The 22,042-nt window shown below is 52.0% G+C and overlaps 1 protein-coding gene across 6 annotated transcripts; it reads right to left on the bottom strand.

Moving 5' to 3' along the window:
- Positions 1-5,143: 5,143 nt before the first annotated feature.
- Positions 5,144-20,672, bottom strand: ZMYM3 (zinc finger MYM-type containing 3). 6 transcript variants are annotated; one of them, XM_056130058.1, is made up of 25 exons: positions 20,540-20,672; positions 19,074-19,762; positions 18,013-18,056; positions 17,573-17,645; positions 16,814-17,108; positions 16,433-16,610; positions 15,854-16,072; positions 15,415-15,565; positions 15,055-15,170; positions 14,805-14,891; positions 14,512-14,662; positions 14,174-14,346; positions 13,636-13,801; positions 12,927-13,024; positions 12,685-12,844; positions 12,000-12,112; positions 11,709-11,883; positions 11,357-11,518; positions 10,623-10,726; positions 10,199-10,367; positions 9,584-9,735; positions 8,913-9,027; positions 8,213-8,467; positions 6,726-6,843; positions 5,144-6,612 (listed from the first exon to the last, which is right to left on the bottom strand). In XM_056130058.1, the coding sequence occupies exons 2-25, from the start codon at positions 19,741-19,743 to the stop codon at positions 6,420-6,422; spliced, it is 4,137 nt and encodes a 1,378-aa protein (XP_055986033.1). In that variant the 5' UTR covers positions 19,744-19,762; positions 20,540-20,672; the 3' UTR covers positions 5,144-6,419. The 6 variants fall into 6 exon arrangements, with proteins under 6 accessions (XP_055986033.1, XP_055986037.1, XP_055986036.1 ...); XM_056130062.1 differs by having other exon boundaries at positions 11,372-11,518; XM_056130061.1 differs by having other exon boundaries at positions 17,573-17,639.
- Positions 20,673-22,042: the final 1,370 nt, after the last annotated feature.

Raw genomic sequence — 22,042 nt, 5'->3', positions numbered from 1 at the left:
ATCATTTGCCTTGCAAGTGGCTGACTCCGATTAGATTCCTGGCACCACATTTCATCTTCAGAGCCCCACCAGGAGTGATCCCTAAGCACAGAGCCAAGACTAAGTCATGAAGCATAGGGCCAGGAAAATGGCTCAAAGGCTAGTGTATATGCTTTGGAAGTGGGAGGCCCAGATTTGATCCCCAGAACTGCATGGCTTCCCAAGCATCACCTGGACAACCAAGCAGAGTCAAGTATAGCCTCCCAAAATAGCCTTTAAACCCACCAGGTGTGGTCCCCAAATCAAACAACCACCATAACAAAAACAAGCAGCCATTCAGATAAGCATGCACAAAAAATGTTTCTCTTGAAACCAACAGAGAAGTGGTTAACAACATTTTAATCTTATGACAATAAATTGAAAATCTTTAAAACAACAATAACTGTGGTAGTACAGCCAGGTGTAAGTACTGCACTCTGCCCAGTATTGCCTGGAAAATGGGGAAAAAATAACTAAGTGTGTCTATTTTGGCTGACCAGGAAGTACTGTGGTGTTTCCCAAGATACTTACTGATTAAGTTCTGGGAAAACCGTCCTGATTGGTTACACGGGAGTAGTTTATGATATAGCATGGCGTTCAGTGCTTTTCACTATCTGATCTATGTTTTCTCAGAAACACCTTCTACAAAGCCTGACCGTTTTTATTGCTCCGCTCTACTTCCTCTCCAATACAATCACCATCCCTGAAGACATCTGTGTTCTCTTATACCCTCAGGCACTGTGCACAATGATCTCTGTGCTTGACAAACTGCACCCATTCAATGCGAAAACCCTGCTCCCAAGTTACCTCTAATCTTTCTTAATCTTGCTGCAGGGAATCACAATTTCATTCTGCCTGGTTCATTTTGTGGACCTGTGGGCCTTCCCCAAGTTCAGGACTGGAGCGAGGAAATCAAAGCACCAAGGTGCAGGCCTGTGTTTACATGATTCCCAAGAACAGGTACATTCTTAGAGTTTGTACCCTAAGATCTGCAGTTGCCTCACCCCTGTCCCTATCCTGGCCCACATTATCCAACTACAGACTTTGCAAGAGCGAACCCCAATTCGTACTCATCTTTAGATCCCTACTGACTTGTACAAGGCTGGACAGAATCTAGAGTAGAATCTATAGGGGAAAATGACATCAGATGCTTCTTTCTTCCAAAACCAGAAGGTGAGGAAGCCACATGGAGGTCAGGGAGACCTCTCAAAGCCATGTGTCCTGAGTTTCATTCTTGACATAGCATGTCCTTCCCCAAAGACCCTCAGGTGTGGCCCCGTGGCTCTAAAGTGTCACAGGCCTGGTCATAGTCCTATTGATTTTCCTAAGGGCTACACCCACCTCATTGTAGAAAAAAAAAACCCAAAGCCTGCCAAACCAAAAAAGTTGGGGATAGAACAGTCACCTCTTTGTTTTAGTTTGGGGGCTACATCAGGCAGTGCTCAGAATTTACTCCCAGCTCTGGGCTCAGGCATCACTCCTGGAAGTGCCAAGGGGACCAGATGCGGTGCCAGGGATGGAACCAAGGGTGGCTAAGTGCGAAGCAAGCACCCGACTTGCTATACTGTCTCTCTGGCCTCAGAAGGCACATTTAATAGGCTTCCTATTGCTCTGGGATAGTGGAAAGCTTCTCATTGGGTGTTTTACCTTTGGCATTTGACATATTGGGGGCCCTTTTAGTCCTCGGAGTCCACCCCCTTAGTTCTTTCTTCTGGTTAACAGGACATGTTTTTAAGGTCCCACTGTTACGGTCCTCTACTCTCTTCCTTCTGTCTTCCTGAGGCATCTTGTCTACTTGCAGAGCTATGAGTCCTTTGCACATGACTTCTAAGTTGACTTCCTGTGCATTATACATTTCACTTATTTGTGGAAACTCAGGGCAAGTTGAAACAAGTTGAACCCAGGGCTGGAATGATAGCACAGAAGGTAGGGTATTTGCCTTGCACATAGCTGACCAGGGTTCTATTCCATATGGTCCCTTAAGCACAATTAGGAGTGATTACTGAGTGCAGAGTCAGGAGTAAACCCTGAGCACCACCAGGTGTGGCCCATAAAACAAACAAAAAAAAATAGAAGCTGAACTCATAGAAACAAAAAGTAGAATGGTGGATACTAGGACCAGGGGTGGAGAAAATAGAAAGATTCTGGCCAAAGTGTACAAACGTCCAAGTTATAAAATGAAATAAGTTCTGGGCATCTAATGTACTTCAGAGAATATAATTAATAATACCATAAAGTTGTTAACATCTAAAATTATTAAGATTTATGTGAAGGGCCAGAAAGATAATTCATGGAGTAGGTAAGGAGCTTATTCCCACCACCACATATGGTCCTCTAAGCCTGCCAGGAGTGACTCCTGAACACAGAGTCAAGAGTAAGCCCTGCTCCTACATTATTTAAAAAAAATGAGTAAGCCCTGAGTCCTACCAGATGTGCCCCCCAAACAAAACAGAAGAATAATTATGTGAAGAGATGGAAGTGTTAATTTTAACTATGGTGGTAGTCATTTTGCCATATTGCATTTAATTTAATAAAAAAAAAACTAGCCCAATAAAGCTGGGTTAACACTGTCTTCTAAGCCTCAGAAGATATCCCCAACTGCCAGGAATATATGGCAACATTTTCTCAGCTGACCTTTGCAGCAATTCTGGAAAAAAAGTCAGAGAAGAATCTGAACACATTCCTCAGGTGATAATAAAAACCGCAGACTTGCCAAAGTTTTAGTGGCCGAGCTCTATTTAGAAACTCAAGTTTGGGTGTTCTGTTATGCTATGTTGCACAAAGGAGTCTCGGTATTCCAAATCTAAACTTGTTGGCTTGGGATGTAACTCACTGGTGGAAATGTGCCTTGTTTGTGAGAGTTCCTGGTTTTGATCCCGTGAACAAAAAAAAACGTCCTGTTACAAACTTCCTTTAGCACCCCACTCCATCCTTGGGAAAAATGAAAACAAAAAGCCTGTCTTTGTTTTCTTGGTTTTTGTTTGGGGGTGCCACACTGTCTTCTTGCCTAGACTCACTGGGGGGACCATTGTGTTGATGGGGATGGAACCCCAGGCTCCCAAGTGCAAAGTCTGAGCTACAGCCCTTGAAATCATCCTCCCAGCTGAGATCTTATTTTAAAGTGTCTCAAGATATCTTATTCCCCCCGTTAGTAAGGTTTCTGATCAAGGCTAGAAACCTGAGTCTCGCTGTAGTCTTCCCTCCCCAACTCCCTACCACCCAGCCTACAGATTTGACCTTCAGTGTCTGTAGCTTTCTTTTTGTTGGGTCACACCCAGCAGTACTGGAAATCAAACCAAGGTCTCCCCTCCAGCCATTTTTTGGGTCACACCCAGTGATGCTCAGGAGTTTCTCCTGGTGGTGCTTGGAGATACAGGATGCCTGGATTGAACCTGGGTTGGCCAGGTACAAGGGTACTATTGCTCCAGGCCCTCCCCTTCAGCCATTTGACTTAACTCCATAGCACTGAAATTCATTTTTTTTTGTTTTGGGGCTACACTTGGCAGTGCTCAGAGCTTACTCCTAGCTCTGTGCTCAGGGACCATTCCAGATGATGTTCAGGTGACCAGGTGGTGCTTGGGATTGAATCCAAGTCTCCGACAAGAAAAGCATGCACTCTTTGATCTTTCCCTTTGATCTTTCTCTAGCCCTTAAGTATTTATTTATTTAATTTTGCTTTTTGGGTCACACCTGGCGATGCTCAGGGGTTACTCCTGGTTCATGCACTCAGGAACTACTCCTGGCCGTGCTCAGGGGACCATATGGGATGCTGGGGATAGAACCTGGGTCGGGCCGCATGCAAGGCAAACGCCCTACCCGCTGTGCTATCACTCCAGCCCCTAGCCCTTAAGTATTTATTTCATTCTGTTTTAGCACCAATTGTACCTTGGTATGTCTTCCTTGTAACCTAGGAATCTGCTGGTGTAAGATCCAGTCTAGTTAAACCTTTGTCTTCGATGAAGTATATAATTAGGCCTGAGGAGTACTAAGAGTTTAGGCACATGCAGCTGACCCATTCTATCTCCAGCACTATATATTGTCCCCCCAAGCAGTGCCAGGAATGATTCCTGAGCACAGAGCCAGGAGGAAGCCCTAAGAACCAGATGTGGCCCAACAACCCCCTCCCAAGAAAAGGGGGGGGGAATTAAGTCTATAATCTGTGTTGTGAAACACAGCAGGTCCTTTAATAGAAGGCTATTAAGATTTTCCCCTTATTTGGAAACAAGTTACACAAAGGACCACATTCCTGTGGGTGGGGATATACCTCATGTGTATCACACAGGCCTATCCTGTGCAAGGCTCTGAGTTCAATCCCTGTTACTGCATGGCACCCCAAGCACCCCCATGTGTAGCCCTGGTGTCCCCACCCAATCTGTATCACTAGGTTAAGTACTGAGAGCTTCAGAAGCAAGGGAGGGGCCTGAAGTTCTCAGCAGAGAACTGATGGGTAATGGGTGTGAGCCCTCTTAAAATGTTAAAAGCAGACTAGATACAAGGAAGGTGGTTGCCTTTCAAGCAACTGACTAGGTTCATACCCGAACCCCATATAGTCTTGTGAGCAGAGACGAGTGATTCCTGAGCACAAAGCCAGGAGTAAGCCCTATGCATCGCCAGGTGTGATTTCACCCAAAAATGTTAACCGGAGTTTAGACAGAGTGAGTAGCAGTGCTTGTCTTGCATAGTCAACATGGGTTCAAACTCCAAAACTCTGTATGGTTTCTGAGTAATCCCTGAGCCCAGAGGCAGAAGCAAGCTCAGAACACTGCTGAGTGTGGCTCAAACACCAACCGAAAGGCCAGAGAGATGGTATAGTAAGCAGGGCAGTTGCCTAGCATGCAATTAACCCGGGTTTGATTTCCAACACCCCATATGGTTCCCTGAGTCCTGTCAGGAACAATCTGAGCACAAGTAGCCCTGAGCACAGCGGGGCGTGGCTCAAAAACCAAAAAAGTCCAAATTCCCAATGGATTCAGTCAGTGACACAAAAGTGACTTTCCAGTTGAGATGAACACCTCATTTCTTTATCCCTTGATAAATGAAGTTACCCAGCACTGCTACTTTGTATGCCTCACTTCACCAGACATGCCACCCTCCTTGCCCTCTGTCTCTGGGCAAAGACAAAAGACCATTTGAACTCTTTATTGGAAACAAACAATTTTCAGAGACAAGTTAGTCGTGACAACAGCTTCTCACTACAACACAAGGGCGGGCATGGCTCACTGAAGGGACAGGCCAGGCACCTGAGAACAATATGTACAATTTAAACAGTGGCTAAACCGATGACAGTTATAAAAACACAAAAAAGGAGGCAGGGAAACAGCAAAGCCAACAGGGAAACTGGGAACCCCCTCCCCTGCCGGTCACTTTGCACCTTCTGGAAGTACACGGGCAAGATGAGGGACACACAAGATGTGGGCCTTGGGTGCAGGACCCAAGCTCACAGCCCCTCAAACCTTTCTTTTGACCACAGATAAGATCCAGCATGACCCAGGGGCCCCAGACATGGCCTAGCTCTTACAATGGGGGGTGGGAGAGGGCAGGAAAGGGAAGAAAGAACAAGAGAGGGCAACCAAGCCCCAGCCCAAGTCAGAAGATAGTTTTTGCCTTGGGAAGTCTGTTCACTGAACTAAAGGGAGGCAGTTACAGAGGAGGCTATGCATGTTGACACCAAGGCTCATGCCAACCTAACACGGCAGAGATAGACAACACATACCAAGGGGACAGAAATCTACTCCCCATATTTAAAGTCATTCTCTGCCTTGAGGGAGAACAAAAGCATTTTTAACTGCAGCACAAACGAGTGACTGCTTGCAGGGGTGAGGAAGGGGAACAAGGAGGTGAGGGGAGTCCAAGAACCAGTGATCTCACAGGAAGGGTGGGCTAAGCTCTGTGTATGAAGTAAATGATCCCCTCATTACTTTTATCCCTTTCAACGCAGACCACTGAGTAGCGTGAACAAGGGAAGAGGAGAGAAGAGATTGGGCACAGGACAGAGAAGGCAGCTGGATTGTTCCCTTGCTCAAACCAGGAAACAAGGGATTTTACTTACATGGGATGCGTTGGGAACCCCAGAGCCAACAGGATAGTGAGAGCTATGAACACGCCACCCAGAGTATGCCCATGAAAAGGGCTTTTACTCTGAAACATCAAAAATGGCCTACCTGGGGATTTGCCCATCAGTGGGACCAGCCCCCTTCAGCGCAGAGGACTGGGGCCCTGTGGGTATCAAGTGGTATGGAAAGAGGTAAAAGCCAGAGGTTCCTAGGGAGGGCAGGGAATGGATGAGCAGAAAAGGGCAGTGAGGGCCCTTCGAAACTGTTGGTTCCTGGGCCAGTGGCCTCGGGTGGCATGGTCACAGGACAGACAACGGTGTGAAAGTTGGTGCCAGCGAATGCGAGGGCTCAGTCCAGGTCTTCGTCCGCCGGACGACCCAGCTCCTCGTATATCTCACGCACGGCGAGAATGCGATTAAGCATGCTCTCCAACATGCTGCGGTCCATAGGGATCACGGAATACCAGAGAGGCGACTCAGCGATGCACGATCGCTCAGGTTGCAGATAGAACACATCGTTGCGTGACCGGAGGCTTTCAGGACTGGCAGGATAGGGGCAGGGAGGGATGGGTGGACAGAGATAAGTGCCAGGGCTGAGACTAGTCCTCGCATTTCCCTGTTTGTGCCATTCCCACATCGCCTAAGCCCAACTCACCATTTGGAGAGATAGAACTCATAGAACTTGACAGGGCAGCGCAGGGGATTCATGCGGTTCTCACGCTGCTCTAAGATAGGAGCATCATCTTCTCTCTTCCGTTTCCCAGGGCCTGTGTCTGGACCACAAGAAAATAACTCAGATTTGGTAAAAGCAAAAGCTCAGGTTCAATGAGTCGTTCCAAGGGCAGTTACAAGGCACAGGGTGAAGCTCTCAGGAAGCAAAACACAGTCTCACCAAGGAACAAAGAAGAAAAGGAGTCTGTCATTCCCCACAGAGAATACCCTGTGTTGCTCAGCCTTCCCTGATGCTCAGAAGCTCTTCCTGGCTCTGCATGCAAGTAATCCACGGTGGTGCTCAAGGAACCATACGTGGTGCCAGGGATTTAAAAAGGAGTAGTATGCAGGGCAAGCACCTTAACCCCTATACTATACTGTCTCTCTGGTCCCTCAAGTGTTTGTGTGTGTGTGTGTGTGTGTGTGTATACACATATATATATATAGAGAGAGAGAGAGAGCTGAAAAGTTAGACTCTTAGACTCACCTTTAGAAATAGAGAAAACAGCAATGACCCCACCCTCCCTAAACCTTCATATAGTGTAATGTCTTGCACACGGACAACCTGGGTTTGAGACCTGGCACACGTTCGGTCACCTGAGCCCCTCCAGGAGTGATCCCAGAGAGCCTAGCCAGGAGTAAGCTCTGAGCACCACTGGATATGGCAAAAAACATCCCCAAACACAGATAAAAGGCTAGAGAGATAGCTCCAAGGGCTACTGTACATGCTTTGCATGACGGGATGGGGCGGGCAGAGTCCAGGTTTGATACCCAGCACCACCACTGCAGCCAAAAACAAAAAGAGGGGCCAAAGGATAATACAGTGCATAGGGTGCTTGCCTTGCAAGCTGACCTGGGTTTGATTCCTGGCACCTCATATCACTCCCCAAGCCCTGCTAGCAGTAATTTCCAAGCACAAATCCAGGAGTAAGCCCTGAGCATAGCTGGGTGTGGCACAAAAACCAAGTTCCCAAAATAAAAGCAGAGAGGGCCAAAGAAACAATAGTGGATAGGGTACTTGCTTTGCAGGCAGCCAAGCTGAGCTCAATCTCTAGCACCATACTACAGTCCACCAATCCCCCACAAGAAGTGATCCCTAAGCAGAGAGCCAGAAGTGAGCTCTGAGCACTGCCTGGTATGTTCCAAAAACAAAAAAGAAAAATAAAAATGATTAAAAAAAGGTGAACAAGCAAGCAATCTGCCTCGAAATCAGAAGAAGCCTGAAATGGCAGCTCGATGACCTCATGTTTATACAACAACCATTGCCCATCAGATCAAAGAAAACGGGCAGTTTCCACCTTTTCCGTAAACACAAGAATGCAGGACAGGGAGGCACGTGGCAAAGAAGTGGATCCCCTTGGCATTTATGACATGATATGAAAGTGGGGGCAAGCGGGCAATGGGGATGATGTAAAGTGGGCAGTCTCGTACCTCGCCCTTTCCTCTGGCGGACAGGTGCATAGTAGCGGATGCTCACCACCTTGGTGGTACCCCGAGGGGTGGTACACTTGCGGGACTGTCGCACCACATTGGAGAAAGAGAGCTGCATGTGCTCTTCAGCTGTCTGCAGCCCAAAGAACTTAGTGTTGAAGAACATGAGGGTGTTGAGCAAGACGAAGGGTGAGTAGACCCCGAGCTGCTTACACTCCCAGAGGTGCTCTTCCTCCACCCGGGTGAACACTGTATCTGCAATGTTTCAAGAAGAGAGGAGTGTCAGGAGTGAGTGGTGACCTGAACCCCCCACAGGTCTGGCACGTGAGTGCTGACTCTCACTGGCATTAGCCAGAAACCCCTGACACCTTGCCCTCCCCAGCAGGCCTGGTGGTTTTTCAGTCTCCACCTGTTCTCAGAGCTACTGTCACTGCCCTCGTGTTCCAGGCATCTAGATGGAAACATTGAGGACTTGCACACCTCTCCCTTTCTCTTTACTTCCCAAACAAACCCACACCATCAGTTTTGGTCTTCGTTCTTCCGACTGAAGTCTTGGTCTGAAAACAGGTCCCCGCTCTTCGGCACACTAAACCCTACCCACCAACGGAGCATACTCGCGCCTTCAGACTCTCGAGTCCTGGGCTTCCAGAATGGAGGAAAAGAGCACATGGGGTAGGAGTACAAAATCCCTATCCCTTACTGTTAGGGAGGAGCGTGGGCTGCCAGGTACTCAGAGACTTGTTGAGTTCTTGAACGAAAGTCAGGTAGTAAAGGTCCGTGAAAATGTTCACCATTCGGTTATTTTCCAGCAAGTACTGGGAAAAGAAACACACACACATACACACACACACACACGCAGAAAACTCAGCACTAGGTCCTAAATGAAAAACTATTACACTGTGCATCTCAAGCATGGTGGCCTCAATCATTGTTAGAAGATGATGGGTAACAGTGCCCCACAATGCTTCCCCCAGGCAGAGATCCAATTCGAATTACCAAGGAGGAGGTTTGGAGAGCTATTCCATCTGCTTCTTCATAAGCCCAGACTCAACCATCAGATTTTGGCACAGCTGACTTCTCCCCACGGGAATCCACTAGTCAAAGAATCTCACTCCCCACTCCTCCCCTTCCCAGAATGGACTTGAGGATTATACAGGGGTACCTGAAGAACAGTGCTCCTTGCTCAACAGCCTCGGGGATGCAGCTTTGAATTTAGAAAAATAGGGACCTCCCATGTCCTGTTTGGAATAGTGGACAAAAGGCAAACTGCCGGGCCCAGGGTGAGGAAGACACATCCACAGAGTGGGGGTAGGGGAACCCTGCCTTCCACGCTGAGAGTGAGGCAAAGTAAGGCGGGGTGCCAGGGGGTACCTGTTGGATACCAAGACACAGATAGTAGATGCTGTCAGGCTCATATCTTTCACCATTGGGCCGGGTAATTTCTCTCACAAACTGGGCAAGTCCATAATTGAGCTCAGCAGCTGAACAGGCCAGAATATCCTCTTTGATCCTCATAGGCTTGGCTGCAATTAAGATGCATAGGATTATGAAAATGTCATGGGAGAATTTCATCCAGTACTGCCTTCCGCACCCCCCTCCTTCCAGCCCACCCCATGAGCCCCTTCCTCCCAGCTTCAAACACAGGCATGCTTTACAAAAGGAACCCTTATCTTATTTTCTTTTTGGTTTTTTGGGCCACACCCAGATGTGTTGGGGTTACTCCTGGATCTGCACTCAGGAATGACTTCTGACAGTGCTCAGGGGACTACATGAGATGTCCAGGATCAAACCTGGGTTGGCTGCATGCAAGGCAAACACCCTCCCTGCTGTACTGTCTTCCCATCGCCAGCATCTTCTCCCTTTATCCCACAAACTCCTTCCTATGTTCCCAGGGCACCTGTCTCACTCCTAGACATCTGCAGCTCCAGCACAGTCCTGCTGCTCTTCCCACCTGCCTTCTTCACCCCGGCCTGGCCCAGGACTTACGGCCAAAGCGCAGCTCATCCCCCTTGCTGGTTTCTCCATTGGCATATTTCGACTGCACCCAGCACTTCCAAGCATTTACTCCATAGGAATAGTTGAGTCCAGTACAGCTAGGTTGGCTGCTCATAGAGTCCCGGGAACAACTCTCTGAAAGCACCAGCCGCTTTTGACCCTGGAGGACGAGGAGGGCAACAGAGCTAAGGCCAAGGTCTCCATAGAAGTGGGAAAGGGACTGACAGACTAAACACAGCAAGGTTTCACAGCACAACCTCCAGACCCAGGCAGTGCTGATGACCTCAGACTGTGAGAGCTCCAAGTTAGGCTGCGCCTCAGCACTCTCAGTGGTAGAGAAAGGAACTTTGGGGGGGGGGCGGTCAAGCTAAGTCACGAAATTTGTTGTTCTGGGTGCCAGCAACCCTCTCCTTACCTTCCTCATGGTTCGGGGAAGCTCTTGTTCAGTAGGCACGTCCTCAGGTCCCACTAGGCCACAATCAAAGAGGAAGTCCACGCTGGGGTTAATGTCCAAAGGATCTATCCAAAAGGAGAGGAAGAAGAAATCAGTGTTTTCAGCTTTCAACCCAGTCACGTACCAACCCTACCCCTACTACTTTCCCACCTAACTCAAGAAGAACCCCCCCAGAGAGCATCACTAGAGTCCACAGAACTGGCAAAACTAAACCAAGAACATACTCAAGAGATACCAAAAATATAGCCACTCTCAACAAGGTGAATGTTTTTAATGCTATAAAGCTATACGCTGAAAAACAGTTCCAATGTACTTTCTGTTACGTGTCTTTTCACTTTTTTATTTTGGGGACATACCAGGCAATGATCAGGGGGTCATTCCTGGCTCTCCACTCAGGAATCACTCCTGGGGGGCTCAGGAAACTACATGGGAGGCCAGGGATCAAACCCAGGTCAGATGCATGCAAGGCAAGCACCCTACGCACTGTGGTATCTCTCCAGTCCATGTTCCGTATCTTTTTAAACCACAGTTACACATAAAAACAGAGAGACACACACCAAAACAAGACTTAAGTGTAAACCAGAGAGTGTTCTGTCAGGGTTCTCAGGAGCACTGTTTAGGGTGGTCACCTCAGGGTCCCAAGAATCACCCCCCCTTTCTGAGATAATGAAAGTAACAATACTCAATGAGCATGCCTTGGGAGTGCTCACTCTTGGGGAAATCCGCCTCCAAGTCTTGTCCAGGTTCATCCAAGACATTGGCCATCTTAACAGCCATGGCCAGGACATCATCTCGGGCTGGTCCGAACAGGTCACAGTCTTCTAGAAGTCCCTCTGCACTCTGGTTGCTCACAAGATCTGGGAGGCAGAGACAGGCCCTGTCACTGCAGTTCCTGCCCTAGCGTCCTCACAGGGTTTCGAGGGAGGGAGGGAGGCGATCCCAATTAAGTCTCCACACAACAATAACCCTCTCCAGCCCCCAAGACAAAGACAGAATGGGAGCCCTCCCCCTCCCATTTCTCCCTCATCACCGCCACCCAGAGCCTACCACAAAGGTCAGATGAGGCCTTGTCTAATTCTTCAGCCTCTGCAATCATCTCTGCCATAGCCAGGATGTCGGCCTCTAAGGGATTCGAGGGGATCTTCACCTTCAGCTCCTCAATGGTCTCCACGATCTTGTCTGTGCTCTCCAAGGTAGTAGGCAGGAACATAGGCACAGGCACCTGGAGGCACCAATTCCAAGAAATGACAAGAACCACACAGGAAAATGGAAAGGAGCCACTGACAGGAGGAAGGCTGGAGAGCAAGGCCTCCTACTGGGCGGGGCAGGGCCACTTACCGGGATAGGCATTGAGAAAGGCACCGGGACTTTCTGGCAGTACAGATGCATAGGCACTGGCACAAAGATGGGCACTGGGATTGGCAGCACAATCACTTGTGGTTTCCACTCTTCTACAAACGACAAAACAGGGGAATATCTGAGTCCCTGAGAGATGGTTCACGTCTGACCCAGGATCCGGTACTTGCCTATCATCCCAAGAGCACTCACTGTGTGCTCACTGCCCTCTAATTGCTATAGAGATAGTAGAGTGAATAAGTTGCCTGTTTGCACTGCCAGGGGTCACTCCTGAGCACACCTGGGCAGAGCCAGGAATAGGCCCTGAGAGCCTGCCAGGTGAGGTCCAATTTTTCACCCCTCAAAAAACTTTCCTCGGGGCTGGAGAGATAGCACAGCGGGTAGGGCGTTTGCCTTGCACGCGGCCGACCCGGGTTCGATTCCCAACATCCCATATGGTCCCCTGAGCACCTCCAGGAGTAATTCCTGAATGCAGAGCCAGGAGTAACCCCTGTGCATCGCCAGGTGTGACCCAAAAAGCAAAAAAAAAAAAAAAAAAAACAACTTTCCTCAAACCAGAAACCACTATCATATGCATCCACCATTACCACCGTCCAGCTCCTGGTCCAGGGAGGGTGACCTTGCATGAGAGAAGAATTATCTGGGGTGCTGAGGGACCCTAGCTCACCTGTCTGAATCCCTTTGGACTTCATCTCCACCTTGCAGGAGACCCCCCGGTTCTGCATCAGTGGCTTACACATGGCAGCTTTGTTTTTGCGAGGGGTGGCTGGGGGCGGAGGTGGTGGAGGAGTGGAAACAGCCGAAGTCAAGCGGGTCTTTGTAGGGATCTACAGAGATCACAGAATGTCAGCAATGACAGTGTACCTTCCTCTGTGACCATCACCCACCCTGCCCGGGCTTCACCCTCACCTTGTTCAGGTTCACTTGTACCTCCGAGGTCTTCACTGTGTTGCTATTCTCCACTTTGGTTTGCAAGGGGGTCTGGGGCTTTGACTCAGAACACTGACCTGTAGGTCCAAACAAATGAATGCTGTCATTGGAGAGTCCAGCACCCCATTTGTTTCTGCTCCCCTCCATTTGCAAGGGAACTTCATGGAGAGGTCAACCTAATGGGAAATTCCCCTCCTGTCGCAAGCCACACCCCAAGTATAGTCTTCTCCATGCCCCAATCAATCCTGGTGACCAAGATAAGCCACTGCTCCTGGCTTCTGCGGAGAATGAGAAATGATAGCAGCTTCCACAAGTCTAGCACATGAGCCCTTCCATGTGGATGACACTAGGAGTCTACAGCCCTGAGTGCCAGAGAAGTCTGAGACAACCATTAGTCTCACACAGGAAAGAGAGCCTATGTTTTGATTTCCTTCTCTCTGAAACCTAAGCAGAGACACCCCCTGCTGTGCCACATCCTCCCTAAACTGGCATCCCTTAGAGCAAAGAGGCAACTCCAAAGTCGAAGAACTTGTGAACCATATCGTCCCTCAATTATTGGAGAGTTCGGCAACTACAAGAGAATAGAGAACAACTACAAGAAACTCTGGCCAAGGTGCGAGACACAAGAGAGGTGACGGAGAGGCTAACCCGTTTGAACAGAGAGGGTGCCCCCCCACCTGGCACTTACTGTTCAGGAGGCTCTCGGGCCCACTCTGTGTATCCATGTTGGGTTGGTTCTGCTGGCTATAGAAGCGCAGCAGACACTGCTGGTTGCAGAAATGACGGATCTGCCCGCGCCAGTGGATGGTCTCCAGTAGCTTTCCCTGGCGTTTACAGGCATGGCACCTGGCAGCCTTAGGGTGTCGACAAGACGGTTAGATTGGTCCTTCTGAAACAGGCTGGGTCTTATGTCCTAGGATAGATCACGCTGCTTCCCCGGAGAGGGGGCGAGAGTGGCCCACAATCCTGTTATTTTTTTCCTTGTCTGCTTTGGGGGCCACATCTGCAGGTGCTCAGGGTTTACTCCTGACTCTATAGTCAGGAATCACTCCTGGCGGGGCATGGGGGGGCCACTTGGGGTGCCAGGGATTGAACCCCAGGTCGACTGAAGGCAAGGCACGTGCCCTACCCGTTGTACTATGGCTCCAGCACCAACAGCTGCGTACACTGACTGCAGCACTGCCACTGCCTGGGTCCCCTCCTTTCTGACACTCTGTCCCCCTTACCTTGCAGTACCACAGCAGGTACTTGCTCTTACAGTCCTCGCTGCAGAAGTCCCAGGCACTGCCATCCAGCTGCTCCGTGACCCCACGCTGGCAAGTCTGAGAGCAGTAAGTGCATGTGATACAGCACAGCCCCAGCTTCTTAGTGAAGTCCTGTTTGTAGAGCAGCACACAGCCTGGAATGTGGGGGAGGGGGCAAAGCCAGAAAAAGTCCTGAGCCACGGAGGGTCCCAGAGGCACTCAATCCCTCCCGCACTCCAAGACTCCCAGACGGGCAGAACGCAGAAGGCCCTTACCCTAGACCGTCTTCCACCCTCCCCTTCTCCTTGGCCCCCCCTTACCTTCACTGCAGAAGCTTTTCTCCACCCCACTGAATCGAAGCTTCTCGTGCAGGAGTTTCTCCTGCCGGCAATGCTCACACTGGGACACCACACCCCTGAGACGCTTGAAGTCCTCACAGCAATCTCGGCAGCAGAACTGAAACACCTGGTCCTAATGTGGGGAGCATGGAGATAGGGTAAGGAAGGGCACAGCTGTGACATCTGATTCTGGCAAGAGCCGAGTGGAAGGACCCCTTCAAATGACTGGGCCTGTGGCAAGATGTGGTGAGGGGTGGAGGGTAAGGGGGTCTTACCTGCCAGTCCAAGACCTCAGGCTTGCCACTGAAGAGGCTGTGGCAGTAGTGACAGCTCAGGTGAATGCCCCCCTCGGGGCTTGCACGCTGGAGGGAAGGAAGACAAGTAAGGGATGGGCACGAGGTGTGTGCTGGTGGGGGCGTGGGGAAGCCAGGCTTGTTCTTGGCTCTGCCCAGACCTACCTACCCCAATTCTCATACCCTCTTTCTGTCGCCACACCCTTTATCCCTGGTCCAGGGTCTGGAGTACCTGGAACTTGGTCCAGCAGCTGGGGCTGCAGAATTGGTAGACTGTGCGATCAACCTTGTTGTAGTAACAGGGGTCAGAGAGGCTGCGGCGGCAGAAGCTGCAGGGTCGGGGAGGGCCTGGGGCATAGAGAGAAAGGGAGCAAGAAAGGAGGGGAGAGAGAGGGAGAGGGAGGGAGGGAGGGAGGGAGAGAGAGAGAATGCATACAGAAGGTGTGAGGCAGTGCAGAGATGGAACAGGAAATCCACGGGAAGATGTAGTCGGGGCCGATATCGGGCACCAGGAGTTACTTTAGAAGAGGGGAGTATGGGAGGTAGAAAGGAGGCCAGCAGGGGGTCTCAGAGAAGAGGGCTTTGCACCTACCAGTGAGCCCTGCCTGCTTCACTTTGTAAGAGGTGGTACAGCACAGGGAACAGAACAAGCTGGTCTTGCCATTACGATCCACATGTGATAGCATCTCAAAGTTCTTACACAGGGTCTTGCACCAGACACATGGGTACACACGTGTGTTTTTCTGTGAGGATGGGGAAGGAGAGGCTGAGGCTGGATTTGACCCTTCGCTTTTATTTTTTAAATGTTTAAAACATGAGTTTTCAGGCATACAAAAAAAAGTGATGATATAACAAAGACCTGTGTATCCACCAGCCAGCTTTAAAGAGAAAACATAACAGATACAACTGAAGCCCCCTTTATTTGCTTTATTCCTCCCGGCCCTTGACCCATCAGGGACCTTTATTTATCACCCAAGAACCGCACCCCCTTCCACAGCCCTCTAAAAAACACACTACTCCCTCGGCCCCACCTTCTTGTATGCCCCCAAGCAGGTTGTGTTGCAGAACCGCTTTTGTTGGCCCTCGTGGAAAAGGAGCTCAGGGCCAGCGCTCCCGGTCTTGGTGTAGATGTAAGCCCCGCACTGGTCACAGCAGTTGGTTTTCAGTCCCTTGTTGGCCCGGAATTTGGAGAAGCAAGAGTCGCTGCAGAGCCGGTGCACCACGCTGCCGTTGCTGACCTCGTGCAGGACCTGCCATACACACACACCCCTGAGCTGGGGCCCAGGGCCCGGCCACCGCCAACCACCCACCTTGACGCAAGGACTGCCCACCCAGCCTCACCCTAAACCTTCAAACCAAACCGTGGACCCCGGGACCCCTCAACCTGTATATCAGCCTGCCGACTTGATGGTGAGATCCTGGGTGGCAAGGAAGGACAGTTGCACGCATCCTGGAGAAGCTCTTTGCGTCAATACACCCCGAGACGGCCGCCTGCCCTCCCCGCACCCTACCTCCACAGGGCCTGGCCCTGCAGCACCCCCTGGACTCAGGGGCAGCAAGTCAGGGCCATCCAGGCTCTGTAAACGAGCTCCCCGTGCCAGCTGCCTCACCTCTCCGGTCTTCTGGCATATGCTGCACCGGGTGGCATCAGCGGGATCCCCCGTCTGGGGACTGGGGCGCTGCTGCTGGGCCTCGTACAAGGAGAGGCAGACTGAGGTGCAGAACTCATGGAAGGAGCCTCCAGAGCCAGTCTGCGCCACCACTGAGTCCTTGGTGTTCCAAATCTCCCTGAAAGAGGAACAGGTGTGAGAGGCGCTCTCAGCCCTGGTCGCCTTGACCTCCACCCCCTCCCCTCCCCAATCCACCTCCCGCCCAGTGCTGCCACCTGCTGCGGGGGGAGGGGAAGGGAAGGCCTTGCCTGCTGTCAAGGCCTCACCCACTGTTCCCGGGCTGCTGCTCCCTGCAAACCCACAATCCGGAAGCTGACTTACTTCTTACAGAAGGTGCAGGTCTTCTTGCCAGAGGGCTTCTTGGAGAAGGTGGTGAGGCAGGATGAGGAGCAGAAGAGCTGAGGCAGCCCCTTGCGCTGGTAGGCGGTCTGCCCCTTCTGCAGCGGGGTCCGGCAATGTGCACATGTCATCTTGGTGGCTGTCGAAGAGCGCCCGGCCCTCTGTGCCACGCTTGAGCGAAGGGACATGCGAGGAGAACGGCGGGGCCGGAATGGCACAAAGTCTTCATCATTGGGGTCATCTACCATGGCGTCAGAATCTTCATCTGACACTGGAACTAAGGAAGGATGGGAGGAAGGGGCCTTGAGATAAAAGCTTCTGGCCAGGTCTCAAGCCAGTCCCACATCCCCACCACACCGCTGGCCCCAGGGCCTCCAGGTGAGTGATTCTCAGGGGTGTCCTAAGCCACTGGCATCCCTATCTCCCTCAGTGGTGACTCAGATCTCCCCCCCCACCCCCCGAGAGAAAAACGGAGGTGAACCCTTTGAAGGAAAGAAGACTTGGGTGGGGATGGTGGCGCCGAAATGGGAAACTCCATTCTCACTGCTCTTGTGTTCAATTTCCCCGCACTGCCCCTGGTTCCCATGCCAACCCAGAGCAGGGCAGGCATTTCACACTGCGGGCGGTGCTGGGAGGGGCTGGAGGAGTGGGGAGAACTGGGGCCTACCGCATCCCACTCCTGGCTCTTCTCCCCATCCAGGACTCCCAGGTTACGTGTGTGCATTTGCTAGGCCTACTCACTGCTCTCAGTGGAATCCACCACCTCGGGTTTGGGAGGCTCTGCCCGCCGAACGCGTTCACTTCTCTTCTGCACCTTGGAAACAGGGGAAGGCGGAAAACTGACACCCTGGACCAGCTAAGAGGCCAGCTGCACTCGTGCGGAGAGGGGGGTTTGGGTGGGGATCAGGCGATGGGAGGGGGCAGGGAGACAAGGGACCCCCTGGCCCCAGCCCCTTGGAGGGAGGAGGGAATCAAAAGAGGCTGGACTTTTTGGTTCAGTAGACACAAAAGCTCCCTCCCTCCCGCCTTCCCTCCGCCCACTACCTCTCAAACATGCGCTCCACAGAACAACATCTGGGAGGGGAAATGAAGGGTCTCTCTCTCTCTCTCTCTCTCCCCCTTTCTCTCTCCCAGAGCTATAGAGGGAACCAGACTCCTTCCATTCCCCTCCCCCGCCTCACCCTCTCAGGTGGCTTCTCGGGAGCCTTCCCAGTCAGGCCATCTCCTGCAAAGGAAGCAGAAAGCCGCTTAAATCTGCAGCCTGCCCTCACCGCCACACCCTCGTTTGGCCCAAGCCCTGCCTCAATCCCTGGGGAATAATGGACTCCAACCAGGAGTAGAGAAAACTTGAACGCCTGTGGCTTTTCTTGAGGCTTTTTTCTCAAGCACTGTACTAAAGGAAGGGAAGTACAGTGAATTCTTCAGCCCCCACACACAAAAAGCCTCAGAAAATTCAAATCGTTTCTCATTAGCTTTCCGTCCCAATAATGAAAAGTTCAAGAAATACAGATAACTCACCTTTCACTGAGAATTCCTATTTCCAAGTAAATATTTTGCAGTCCCTCCCCCCCTCCCAAATGCAACCGTCCCAAGGTAGCCAGGAGGGAAAAGAAGCATTCCTGTACGGTTTGGTTTCCTGGACTGGTTATATAAGCCCTAAGACCCTGGTCACAAGCTAGGAGAGGCACATCACTAGGCAGAGCAGCAGCAGGGGGGAAGAGTTGGGGGAGGGGATGAAAGTGGCTCAGGTCTAGGTTCTCCTTTATCAGACACACAATCCTAGGCCCTCACATTTCCACCATTCCTCTGAAAGCCGTGTGCTTGCTACTGGGGGCTCCCCAAGCTAGTTATCATTCATCAAACTCAGGAAGCCCTCTGTTATCTCGAAAAACACCGGCAAAAAAGTGCTTAGAAGCAGGAAGCATGGTGTTCTCCCCCCAGATTCTGAAGGAAGAACCCTGACACCAAAATACCCACTGGAGAGGGCGAGTCAAGAAAAGGGAACCTCCACAAGCAAATCCACGTATTTCCCCCTCTCCTATTTCTCCCCCTCAAGTACTAAGGTTCCCCCAGCCATACTTTCCCTTACCTTCACCCCCACTTCTCTCTGATACCCCCTACCCATAAAAAAATCTCTACTCCTCTACCTAGCCCTCCTCTGTTTCCTCCACTCCCTTCTTCCCCAAACAAATGGTCACCCTATCCATCCCACCTTCATTCTCCATTTGGTTAGGCAACCTACCTGGCAAGGAAGGTTGTGCAGAGGGGCTAGGACCTCCAGATTTGGTCTGGGAATTGCTGACTCCATCCCCCAGAGTGTCTCCCACTGATGGGCTGGGGGGGGCATTTGGGCTCTGTGGCTGTCCTTGGGAGGGGAGTTCCTCCTCCTGCCCAGAAGAGCCCTTTCTCCCTGTATCCATAGAAGTGGTCTCGTCGTCGTCAATATGGGGAGACTGCAGGGTTATTGGGGAATCGGAAACCAAAGGCTCGAGTAGCCCCTCTGGTGACGAGGGATTCGCTCCAGCCCCTGGATCAGGGGGCAACACCTCAGGAGGCTGGCCATCTGGTCCAGGCTCTAGTGTGTGCTCCCCTGTACCCCACACAAGGGCACCCTCGGAACTGTGTTCCACCTCTGGAGGAGAGGGGGCTTTGTACAGCAGCCCCCCCAGCCCCAGCAGCTCAGTGGCTCCATCCAGAACTCCAGGGTCTTTTTCCAAGCCAGCAGGAGTATCAAGCAGGTCGAGAGCTCCTGAGGAGGGTGAAGGGCCAGTGGGGGCCCATCCTCGACTTGGGGCGGTCTGGGATTCCAGTAGATCTTCTCCAAACTCCATGTCCACTGGAAGGTCTCCAGCCAGCGGCTTGTCCGGCAGGGTCAAAGGGTCAAATGGACTGGGAAAATCGCCGGGGTCCATGAGGATGGCTGGATAAGGGCTGCAGAGGGAGAATGCACAAGAGAGGAGGGGGTCTCCACAGCGTAATTTCGTTTTAGATAAGCTCTGGGACACACCCCATCATCCACTTGAATTTCTCACCAAGAGCCCCCGCAGCAACCAACAAGCGTTTCCACTAAGCATTTCTACAGCGCGGGCTTTAATCCAAAATGACCACTCCCCCCCACCCACATACAGCGCCCCCTGTGGGGAGAGGCATTCCCCAGCCTGGCCCAGTGCCCACTCTCATCAAGAGACCTTAGTTCCAATCGGCTGCCTGCCCCCGCCACCCCACTGCAACTCTGTTACCCCTCCCCCTCTTACCTTTTCTCCCCGCCCCCCCACTCGGGCTGAACGCCCCCTTACAGTCCCCCGGAGCTCTTGCCACCGGGAGCTTTTCCCGCCCCCGCGATTTCACCTTCTTCCCCCTCCCCACTCCCCCAAAGCCCCATAGCTCTTCAGTTTCACCCACCCGGACTGGCCCCACCCCCCCATCCCCTCGTTGCAGGGTCCGTTCCCCTCGCACCCACACACTGTCCTACCTACCCACTAGCCCCCCTTACCTTCGCGGGTCTTGCACTTCCTCGGACCCGTCCCCCTCCCCTACAGCTCCCTAGTCCTCTTCCTCCTGTTGCCCACCCCCCACCTTAGGCATTTACAGGAAGACATTTTGGAGCTACGATCTCTCCTTAGACCCCCCCCACCTCTTCTCACTCCCAGCTACTGCGAGATCCCGCCAGCCGAGGTTCGGTTCGGTTTCATCGGGCCTGACCCCTACCTGCGGCAGGGTTAGTGTACCGGTTACAAGCCTAGAACTGCAGACAGCGAACAGCCCCGCGCTCCTTCTCCACCTCCCTCCCTAGCAGCCGGGACAGGGGTCGCGGCCCCTTTAAATGGCAGCGCCGCTCACAGCGCCCAGCGCTCTGCACCAGGCGGGCGGGCGGCGCCAGAAACCAACGCCATTGGCTGGCTCGTGGAGGGGGCTCGCGAGACAGCGCCGGCCCCCGGCGCGAGACTCCCAGCCCAGAGGCCGCCTGGAAATTGCGGACTGGAACACAGTCATTGGAGATGGAGTTTGCGCCCCCACCCGGGGCCCCGTTAGTTGAGAAGGAAATGATAGCCGCTGGAGCTTTGAATCCCGCTCCCCGGGAAAGGCGGCGTGCCTTTTCCGCCGAAGGATCTAGTACCCTAACCCCCAGGAAACATCAAAGCACCTGCCCCCTTACCTGGCTTAAGGGTCTGGCCCCCTGTCACACGGGCGCCCGCCCAACCTCCTGGAGCCCACTCTACCCGTGATCCCCTCCTCTCATTCAAATGCTTCCCGGTCCCCTCCCCCTCTCCGTGTCTTTCGGCGCTTTCCACTCGTGTTCAATACTCCCCTCCGCGTCTGCCCTCCTCTACAGTCCCTACCTACTTAACGCCAGGCTGCAGGCCTGCCTGCCAAGATTACCCTCCCCAACCCCACCTCTCTGGGGGCCTGCCCTCAGGGCAACTGTTGGCGCTGGGAGCAGGAGGGTGGGGGAAGGCTGGGGACCCAGTTCTCCAGCGTTCCTCCCAGCTCCTGGTCTTTAGGCCGGCGAGGGGGCTGCTAACCTTTGAGAGTCCTAGTTCGGGGTGCTTTAAGCTTAGTGTCTAGCCACCCTGGGTGGGTTAAGGGTTTGGGGTTCAGTGACAAGGCCTATACAGTCACTTTAGCAGCATAATCTAAACCAGGTACTGCAAAGACACATCTCCAACTCCTTTTAGGGTCCTAGCACTAAGTTCTGGGGGTTCTCTGAGTCTTCATGCAGCTACTTTCATTCCTGCTATGGTAGTTTTCTCACCAAGACCCAGATCTCTCTCTCTCTTTCTCTCTCTCTCTCTCTCTCTCTTTCTCTCTCTCTCCCCCACCCTCTCTCCCACCCCCCTCTCTCTCCATCTGTGTATTGGACTCTGCCAATCTGTGGGTCTCTCTTCATCTCTTTTTTAAAATTTGGTTTTGGTGACACACCTGACAATACTCCAGCCTTATTCCTGGCTCTGCACTCCAGGATCACTCATGGCAGCTTGTGGAGGGAATCATACAGGGTGCCAGGGATAGAACCCTGTAAAGCACCCTACTCTCTGTACTACCCCTTTAGCCCTCACTCAGTATTGTTTTGTCTTAATGTCTCTTCTGTAGGAGCATACTTGTGTATGCACACACACACACACACACACACACACACACACACACACACTCCCCCTTTTGAAATGTATGTAGCATATGGGCCTGGCTGATGTTGAAGCTGGAGAATATGGG

This window comes from Sorex fumeus, unplaced genomic scaffold, assembly GCF_029834395.1.
Source record: "Sorex fumeus unplaced genomic scaffold, SorFum_2.1 ptg000073l, whole genome shotgun sequence".
In the NCBI taxonomy this organism is placed as follows: domain Eukaryota; kingdom Metazoa; phylum Chordata; class Mammalia; order Eulipotyphla; family Soricidae; genus Sorex; species Sorex fumeus.
Note: the sequence above shows the minus strand (reverse complement) of the source record. Positions and strands in the feature narration are given on the sequence as shown.